At 42.0% G+C, this 10,769-nt stretch overlaps 1 protein-coding gene across 1 annotated transcript; it reads right to left on the reverse strand.

Annotated features, from left to right (window-relative positions):
• Window positions 1-1,318: 1,318 nt before the first annotated feature.
• On the reverse strand, window positions 1,319-9,809 carry HSDL1 (hydroxysteroid dehydrogenase like 1). The gene is made up of 4 exons (XM_039474610.2): window positions 9,590-9,809; window positions 8,488-8,933; window positions 8,049-8,276; window positions 1,319-3,807 (listed from the first exon to the last, which is right to left on the reverse strand). Exons 1-4 carry the CDS (start codon window positions 9,807-9,809, stop codon window positions 3,709-3,711), a joined length of 993 nt encoding a protein of 330 aa, XP_039330544.1. The 3' UTR covers window positions 1,319-3,708.
• Between the last annotated feature and the right edge of the window lie 960 nt (window positions 9,810-10,769).

The following is a 10,769-nucleotide window of genomic DNA, read 5'->3' on the forward strand; positions in this document are numbered from 1 at the left end:
ACTGCTGCTCAATCTGCACCCGAAGGAGGCACCCCTGGAGACATCCACTCCCGGCAGCCTCGCCCACCAGCGCATCTTAGGTGTCTGTGGCTTTTTCAAGGACAGCTTCATGCTCCTGGTGCTGGAGCTCTGCCACCACAGGCCTCTCGTGGAGCCACATGCAAGGAGAGCACTGACCAGCCCGAGGGCACTACTGCCCCAGTACATCATCTGTGGCTGCCAGCACCTGCCCGAAACTGGATTATACACGAGGACCTCAAGCTGCATCCCTTCCTCCTGAACCAAGACCTGGAAGTGAAAACGGGGGGATCTGCAGCACCACCATCCCGCCCTCAGCAGTGGCACCATGTGGGGCTGTGCAAGGCTGTCCAATCACATCATCCTCGCAGGGGGCTTGCTATAGTTCTGTTTGTGCATGTTCCAGGGTCGATTCCAGAGCCTCCTCCCCTTCCCTTCAGTCTCACCATAGGAATTACACAGAATATATATGTACGTCTTTTTTTGAGACGAAGTCTCGCTCTGTCACCCAGGCTGGAGTGCACTGGCGTGATCTCGGCTCATTGCACCCTCCGCCTCCCAGGTTCAAGCGATTTTCCTGCTTCAGCCTCCTGAGTAGCAGAGATTACAGGCACCCGCCACCACACCCCACTAGTTTTTGTATTTTTAGTAGAGACGGGGTTTCACCATGTTGGCCAGGATAGTCTCGATCTCCTGACCTCATGATCCGCCTGCCTCAGCCTCCCAAAGTGCTGGGATAACAGGCGTGACCACCGCACCCAGACAGGCATTCCATAGAATATTTCTGCTGAATTCAGGACTGTCCTGTGCTTGCCTTTATACTCATTAAACAGGTAAGACTGGAACAGGTTTTGTGGACAGAACCACCTAACTCTCTGGTTTCCAAGTGTGATTAGATTTCAAGTACTTGAGATTACAAAAACACAGAAAAGTCTCCTAGAAGCTGTCTCTACCTGCTCTCTTCCCTTTTTTACTTCCCCCTCTTTCTCGAATCCATTACAATCTAGCTTAATGATTGAAATGGCTCACGGAAAAAAAATCACCAATGATCTCCATCCACACTGCCAAATTCCATCATCAAATTAATCTTCACCTTACCCAACCTACCAGGAGTAGGAGATCCAGAATTCAACTCAGTAGCTTCCAAAGACTAGGCACATTGTTATACACAATTTGTTAGAGTGTCAGCTTTTAATCAGTTATGACCACTAATTTCGTAAGTTAATTTTTTGCAATCACTTCTAAGAAAAAAAAAAAATTATTCCAAACAACCCAATTACAAACATCTACAACACAACTCTTTGAAAGGAAGCAGAAACAACTACTTTTATTGTTAAACTTTCAATTCACAGATTAAGTTTCAAAGGTTATTTTCCATGTTCTTTTTTTTTTTTTTTTTTTTTTTTTTTTTGAGACAGGGTCTCACTCTGTCTTAAGGCTGGAATACAGTGGCATGATCTTGACTTACTTCAGCCTCCACATCCTGGACTCAAACAGTTCTCCTGCCTCAGCCTCCCAAGTAGCTGCGACTACAGGCATGCACCACCATGCCTGGCTAATTTTTGTATTTTTTGTAGAGACAGGACACGTTGCCTAGGCTGTTCTCGGTCGGCCTTCCAAACTGCTGGGATTATAGGCGTGAGCCACCATGCCCGGCCCGGCTATTTTCCACATTCTTATTAAGACACCCTATCCACAGTGGTCCAATCAACTTTCGAATTAGCTCTGTGGAAAAAATATGTTTAATGAAAGCTAGAAAACCTAGAGAAGATCTCGTTAATCTTTCACTATGGCTACAGACAGCTCTGCAGCACATTTGCACCAATCAGCATGCCTGCCATGTCCTGCCCAGGAGAGAATTTTACAGATTCACTGACAAGGTGTGTTCCCCTATGCTCATCACATAACACTGACTCCGATTCATACCTAATTTATCAATCTAAGACATTACTGGATCACGTAACCTTACATATAACTACCTGACAATATTTTCACATTAAGTTGCTGCTTATTACACATCAAAGTTCACATCAATGTGGCATGAAGTCGAGAGGATTCCAAGCTAAGTCCATCAAAACCTTGTGGGGGTCACACAGCATCAACCAGTGTGTAGATTTTCACATTTAAGTTCTGAAAACATGATCTAGGAGTGGAAGAGCTTCTGATGTTGACCATGGACCTTCTGAGTGCAAGTCACATCTGGAAATCTTGTAGGCAATGTCATGGGCAAAATTGTGTCCATAAAAAGTGTGCTCAGGTCTGCTTATGATAGATTATCCCATCATGAAAAAACAATCCTACAGAATGCAGACTTTTAACCAATCTACTAGCTTATGCGTCAGCGTCACAATGCTGACCTCTGAATTTTAAATGTGCACGTACTGTCATATTCATATAGTGACATAGTCTTCAACGCACTAGGTATGTGGTCCTCAAAAATGGTTGGCTTTGTAAGACCCAAACTGAAGACATTTCATAGTAGGTTTCAATGTTAACGCATATTGTGAGGGTTTGTGCATAATTATCTTCACACCAATAAAGGTATTCACTAAAATACAAAAATTCATTACACAAACCAAGAATAAGCTGCTTTCTAACTTATTATTTTGACAGATATATCATGTCACACACATAATTTGTCCGTATTTTACTATTCCATAAATACTTAATATTTATATCAATAATGCTACTGGAATGGAATATTACATAGAAAAATGTATGAAAACCAGATATAATAAGCTCTAAAGGGCAAAATTTCAGTTATAAAATGGGTCAGAGGCTGAGAAATCACTACTTAGCCACAAGAATTGCTTTATAAATCAAAAGATGACTGCAAGTGTCTCTCACATATCCAAATCTAGGAATCAATTCATTCCATAGCAGATTTGAGACAAACCAACAAAAATATAATGTAGGAAGTTAATATTATTCACAGCAAACCAACAGAATGAAATTTGGTAGGCTTATTTAGTATGAAAAGGAATAATCTAGACTTTTTAATATGCTGTAAGAGTCCATGTTAAGTCATTCTGAGAAAAAATCTCTTTAAAAATATGGTAACCATAAAGTTGCTCAAAGACACCACACAGACACAGACACACACACACACACAGACACACACACACACACACACACACACAATTCTCTAATGAAATACCAGTTGAAGTGCAGCATTTTCTTAACAGATAGTCAAACAGCTAGAGCTACACAATACACACAGATTTTTCCTGCTAATAGTACCAGCAACCTTAGTTATAAATTAATACTTTCCAGTAGTCTTTCCTGATGCACATTCCAGTACAACTCCTATAGTGAAATAGTCAATTTCCCTTAAAAAGCAACATCCGAAATTATAAGAGCTGACAAATCACATTATATTTCAATACTAGACTGCTGTGGCTCCTAGACCAATAGAAAAGCGTCACTTTTGAACAGCTTAGGGGAAAAGCACTGAAATTTATATATCCTCAATCAGCGTCAGTCATTACTGACTCTGTGCCATTCACACACCCTTGAGGTTTCTTCACAGCACTCTCTGACAGTATTACATCTGCTTTGCAAATGACAAATCAACAGTATGCTAAAAATCAGCAATAAAACACATAAGATAAATTAAATGTGTTTTTCCAAATGTTGGAGTACCAAGGTTCCCAGGAGTTGGCAAAACTTCTCTCAAGTGGCCATCCAGACTCAGGCCGTGCAGGATAAGGCCTCTTTACGTAGTGAACGGTTGAGAATATTTGCTCCCCACACCCAGAGCCATTCAGGCATGTACTGTGCAAAAAGAAACTAAAAATGAAAGAGAGAAAGGTTGTAAGATTAGAATCCTAAAACATCAACACTGAAGGAATAAGACCAGCACATGATACCCACCAATCACAACAAATATCTACTAATCAACTACAACAAATACTCAACAGTCACAACAAATACCCACCAAACAACCACAACAATTACCCACCAATCAATCACAACAAATACCCACCAATCACAACAAATTCCCACCAATTACAATTACCCACCAATCACAACAGATATCCACCAATCAATCACAACTACCCACCAAACACAACTACCCACCAATCACAACTACCCACCAATCACAACTACCCACCAAACACAACAAATACCACCAATTACAACAATTACCCACCAATCAATCACAAATACCCACCGATCACAATTACCCACCAATCACAACAAATACCCACCAATCACAACAAACACCCACCAATCACAACAAACACCCACCAATCACAACAAACACCCACCAATCAATCACAACAAATATCCACCAATCACAACAATTACCCACCAATCACAAGTACCCACCAATCACAACTACCCACCCATCAATCACAAATACCTACCAATCACGATTACCCACCAGTCACAGCAAATACGCACCAAACACAACAAATGCCCACCAAACACAACAAATAAAAACCAATCACAACAATTATCCACCAATCACAATACTCACTAATCAATCACAAATACCCACCAATCACAATTACCCACTAATCACAACAATTATCCACCAACCACAACAATTACCCACCAATCAATCACAACTACCCACCAATCACAACAACCACCCGCCAAACACAACTACCCACCAATCACAATTACCCACGAATCACAACAACTACCCACCAATCAATCACAACAACTACCCACCAAACACAACAAACACCCACTAATCACCACAATTGCCCACCAATCACAAATACCCACCAATCACAACAAGTACCCACCAATCACATAAAATACAACAAAGGAAAAAGCCCCCAGGCACTACTGTATTGAATATCTATTTTTGCCTAAGATCCTGCCCTGGATTCTACAGGGAATAGAAACATGACCAGCACCCACCTACCCTACTCTCTGTAATGAGGCTGGACTGTCCTGCATATAAATACAATTCTATCTTTACTTAATATGATATGAACAGTATGTTCACTGGTTAAGAACTACTAAATCACTGGCCAGATGCTGTGGCTCATGCCTATAATTCCAGCACTTTGGGAGGCCTAGGTGGGCAGATCACCTGAGGTCAGGAGTTCGAGACCAGCTTGGCCAACATGGTGAAACCTCACCTCTACTAAAAATACAAACATTAGCCAGGCATGGTGGCGCACACCTGTAGTCTCAGCTACTCAGGAGGCTGAGGCAGGAGAATCACTTGAACCCGGGAGGCAGAGGTTACAGCGAGCAGAGATCGTGCCACAGCACTCCAGCCTGAGTGACAAAGTGAGACTGTCTCACCACCAACAACAAAAAAGCTATAAAACCATTATAGGAATAAGTCAGTCGGAATAGACAGGCACATACATGGTTAGTACTGTATGAGAAAAATGGGGCTTGAGGGGCAGGATAAAACAAAGTTCAACAAGAAAACAGATCAGAAACACCAGGACCTTGGGATGGTATCCTGACCTATGACAAGGGGGGCTCAGGGACCAGGGGAGGGAGTCTGCTGATGCTGTTCTGCCCTCTCACTCAGGCCTCTGTGCCAGCAGCAGAAAATGTTTTTTGGTTGTGATGCTGGGAGTGGATGCTACTGGTTTCTAGTGATTGGAGGCCTGGAATGCTGCTCAACATCCTGCAATGCCCAGGACGGTCCCCATGACAAGGAATTATCTGCTCTCAATGCCACCAGCACTGAGGTGGAGAAAGCCCACTCTCCTCTAACAGATTTGTCCAGAACTGAATGAAAGTTCTAATACTGTATATATTAAAGACGAGAGACAGACAGGCCCTTAGCAAGTACTGACATCTAGCCTTGAACTGAACTGATGCATGATAACAGGTCATCCAATCCTCTTGTCAATAAATGGACACAGGTTACTCTCCAGGGAGGAGACACAGACACAGACACAGACACACACACACACATGCACACTGTGAACAAAAGAAAGCAAAGTAGCAAAAGCTATGAGAGAAATATGCCATAGACAAAACAGCAAAGGATGAATCAAATCTTTGTTGTAAAACTGGAGATAGAACAGTGTTAAAAGTAATCTGAGTAACATAAAATGAAAATAGAAAGTTTTAACAACTTTATACAGAAAACTACTCCAGGAATTAAACCAGTTTAACATAATTTCTTGGCAGAAAAATAAATTTTCAAAGTTTATCAACGTGAACAAAATTTAACTGTGAGTAAAATGTTGGTGTTTTATACACACAGTCAAAAAAATATCTACTGCATCTAAACGCCATCATGTCTTTATTTCTAAAAAAAATGTTATGCTCAGCAACTTCTAAGACTACTTTTTAGGTTTCTGTGCTTTTCTCAAGTTATTAAAGGACCTGGACATAACTACTTAAATAAAACTGCTTCTTTTTTTTATTTTTTATTTTTTTTGAGACGGAGTCTTGCTGTGTTGCCCAGGTTGGAGTACAGTGATGCAATCTCAGCTCACTGCAACTTCCATCTCGCAGATTCAAGCGATTCTCCTTCCTCAGCCTCCCAGATAGCTGGGACTATAGGCATGCACCACTATGCCTGGTTAATTTTTTTTATCTTTAGTAGAAATGGGGTTTTGTCATGTTGGCCAGACTGGTCTCAAACTCCTGACCTCAAGTGACCCACCTGCCTCAGCCTCCCAAAGTGCTGGGATTAGAGACGTACGCGGGCCACCACCATGCCCAGCCAAAACTGCTTCTTATTAAAGAAATCTATCACCAAACCTATTCATAAAAGTAACAATAACTGTTGATTTACTTGTATGTTTATTTGGTACTGGTAAATCTAATACTCTTTATGCAAACAGTGCCAAAAATATGTTTGGTAATTGAGAAAACTCCGAATATTAAAAAAAAAAAAAAAAAATTGGCCAGGTGTGGTGGCTTACACTTGTAATCCCAGCACTTTGGGAGGCTGAGGCTGGTAGATCACCTGAGGTCAGGAGTTTAAGACCAGCATGACCAACATAGTGAAACCCCGTCTCTACTAAAAACACAAAAATTAGCCAGGTGTGGTGGCAAGGTGCTTGTAATCCCAACTCCTCGAGAAGCTGAGGCAGGAGAATCACTTGAACTCGGGAAGCAGAAGTTGCAGTGAGCCAAGATAGCGCCATTGCACTCCAGCCTGGACAAGGGCGAAACTCCATCTCAAGAAAAAAAAAATTCTAAACTAGGGCACATCTCTTTATTACGCCAGATAAAGAACACAAATATAATAATTATGTATTCTCATATTAATACTTGGGATCACAATTTCAAATCTCTAACAAATTACTTTCTGAAATACTAAAATATCCCAATCCTTTGTCATGCCTGAACAATAAGCTTAAAATACAAATTCTACGCTTCTTGAAAAAATGAGTCTAAAAATATACAGAGATATGACTTGATAAAATGGTTGCAGGAAATAGAACCCTATCTTGTGGTTTTGCGGTTTTTGGTATTGTATTTGTCACTTGGAGGCAGCCCTCAAGCTGTACTAGAATCTTTTACTTTGAAATTCCCATATAAATACTTTATAGTATTTTTATAGTCCTACCATCCACTGACAGCAGCTTAAGTTTTTTTTTTTTTTCTTTCTGGAGACAGAGTCTTGCTCTGTTGCCCAGGCTGGAGTGCAGTGGTGTGCTCTTGGCTCACTGCAACCTCTGTCTCCCGGGTTCAAGCAATTCTCATGCCTCAGCCTCCCAAGTAGTTGGGACTACAGGTGCACGCCACCATGCCCAGCTAGTTTTTGTATTTTTAGTAGAGACGGGGTTTCACTGTATTAGCCAGGCTGGTCTCAAATTTCTGACCTCAAGTGATTCGCTCACCTCAGCTTCCCAAAGTGCTGGGATTACAGATGTGAGCCACCACGGCTCAGCCAACGCAGCATATTTCACCTTTTAGGTGCCACATAGATTGAACTTTTGAAAATTCTTAATATAATAATCTTACAAAAGAGAATTTAGTATCTTAACCAAAATCATTAAGTGTCAGGTTTAAGAATCTGAATTTACAATTCTCATCTTAGGCTTTAATCAGATTCCTCCTTATGAGACCTGAAGGCACACACCTACCTGAATAGAATGGGACCAGTATCCTGTGGTCCTTTTGGAAATCCCAAGGGTAGAAACGGCATGATGTGCATAGACTTTTGGCGAAGGCACCAACCACGAGCACCTGTGCAAAAAGCTGCTGGGCACTGTCGTGTTGGTGGCTACACAGAAAGGGATTAGACTCTGTACAAAGATTCCCTTAGAGGCATATTCATACTGCAAGGCTCTGCTGAAGTGATCTAAGTAAGCCTGTTAAGACAGAGGGGAGGAAAAGACTTAATTCTGGGTGAACCTGAAAATTCAAGAGAAAAAAAAAAAAAGACTTGCTTCTTAACAATTCAGGAAAAAATACAGGATAAGCAAACATGAATTGCTGACAAGTTCAACAAATCAGACCAAACAACTGTTAATAAATGCTCTGTTGCATTAGGATTTCATTTTCTAGTAAGTATTATCTGACCTTAGAAGCAGAAAATGCAGCCAGCTGAGGAGTGGGTTTGCAGCAGGAGCCAGAAGAGATCGTGACAATGGCACCTTTCTTTCTCTCCACCATTCCTGGTAACACTACATGGACCATCAAACTAGCAGCGGCAATGTTCACATTTATGATGTCCCAGAGTTTGTCCTCGGAGAGCTGCGTGAAATACTGCGGGTAGGGATAAAACACACCCACGTTATTTACCAAGATGCCAATGTCTTTGTCTTTCAGGGCTTCTTGAATGGGAAGGTAGATCTCACGGCCACGGCTGAAGTCCGCAACGATAATATCAGTTTCCACTTTGTACGTGTCGGCTATGTCTTTAGCAACAACCCGCAACTTCTCCTCATTCCGACTCATCAGGATGATACTGAGACCTCGGCTTGCTAACTCTTCAGCGTAGGCCTTTCCAATCCCATCTGTTGCACCTAGGATGCAAGTCAGGAAAAGTCAGCATGTGCATTTCACGGTGTAACCCTTTAACATGGACCTCAAGTACCCCCTGCCAGGTGTAGTCGGAGAAAGATTCACACTAGAAATCAAGTGAGTTCTAGTATCTGTGAGTCAAGGACACGACTGCTGAATCAAGAATGTGAAGGACGCGTGCTAAACACTCTCCTAGACATCCTGACACAGGGACAGGGAGTCACTTTACATTCACCACAGTGATTAGGAGACACAGTAGGAATTCGTTTTCAAACTCCTCTCTGGCTTGGATGAGTGGCAGGAGGTGCTTTTCTGGAAAATACTCACAAATAAAATGAAATTCAAAATAAGTGAAGCATTTCTGAAAGTGGTGACAGTTTGTAAAGACAATTTTACGAGGGAGAACAAAAAGGAAAAGCGAGTGGTAGGAAAGTGGGTCTGGAGGAGGCCTGGGAACAGGAGAGGGCAGACCAGGAAGGATGATGAGGCAAGGTCTTTCTAAGCTGAGAGCAGTAAGAAAATGGGAACATAATCACGACAGGAGCCGTAACTTGATTTCTGTATCAGTGTGCTCCCATGAAAACATCACATTCAACAGCTCCGTGAATAATGCGTCTGACTTCACAGAAAAGATTATTTGGATTGTAAAGCAGGTTACCGCTGACGACGGCCCATCTTCCATACTGCTTGATCAGGTCCGCTCTGCTCCCCAGGCGGGGGATAAAATGCAGCCTGATCAGGCTATAGAAGTCACAGATGACAGTGATGCTTTTTCTGGCCGTATACCAGGCTCCAACCAAAGCTAGAGCTTCTATATAGCAATTGCAAGACCTGGCGATTTCCCTGTACAAGAGGTAGAAGCTGTCAACAGCAGCCATGGCAACCTGCAGGGAGGGGAAAGAGAGAGTGTTTTTTGGTTAACAAATTAAAGGAACATACACAGTTGGAGTGAAGACATCCAGCTGAGGGCATCAGATCTTACCAACTGTGCCTTCAAATAATAACAACTTTTCAAATGCATGTGACCCATGGATTCAGTCTATTTATTTACTTTTTTTTTTTAAACAGAATCTCTTTCTGTTGCCTAGATTGGAGTTCAGTGGCACAATATTGGCTCACTGCAACCTCTGCCTCCTGGGTTCAAGCAATTCTCCTGCCTCAGCCTCCCAAGTAGCTGGGACTACAGGTGCCCACCACCACACCAGGCTAATTTTTTTATTTTTAGTAGAGAGAGGGTTTCACCATGTTGGCCAGCCTGGTCTTGAACTCCTGACCTTAGGGGGTCCACCCACCTCAGCCTCCCAAAGTGCTGGGATTACAGACGTGAGCCACCGCGCCCGGTGAACCAGTCAATTTATGATCTAATCATTTAACATCTGTAGCTTATAAAGTTATTTTCTTCCAAGGAGACTAATCAACATAACTACCAGAAGTTACCAAATTCCCACCAAAATTCAGGTACTACACTACATGTTGTGGCTACAGAGATAAACACAATATGCTGTGTACCTGAAACATGCTCCTAGTCTAACAGCAACAGACACGAACCTTCTAATTCACACAGGAGAGGTGCATTTATTTCTTTGTTTTATTCATACACAGAGGACTTACTACCTGTGTAGGGCCAAAGCAGATGAAACACAGTGGTACTAAGACATGGTCTCGGCCTCGAAAGCTTGCAATCCACTGGAGACAAAACTGAGCTTTCAAAAACCTTCACATCAATTTGAATTTTTTTTTAAAGAGGTACCCTCCAAACTTGGAAAAAATGGCTTCTCAAATGACAATAGAGTGAGCACTCCTCCAACTTCTAACTTAATTTGTAACAATTATGTTGC

The sequence above is a fragment of the Saimiri boliviensis genome, chromosome 1 (assembly GCF_048565385.1).
Source record: "Saimiri boliviensis isolate mSaiBol1 chromosome 1, mSaiBol1.pri, whole genome shotgun sequence".
Classification (NCBI taxonomy): Eukaryota; Metazoa; Chordata; class Mammalia; order Primates; family Cebidae; genus Saimiri; species Saimiri boliviensis.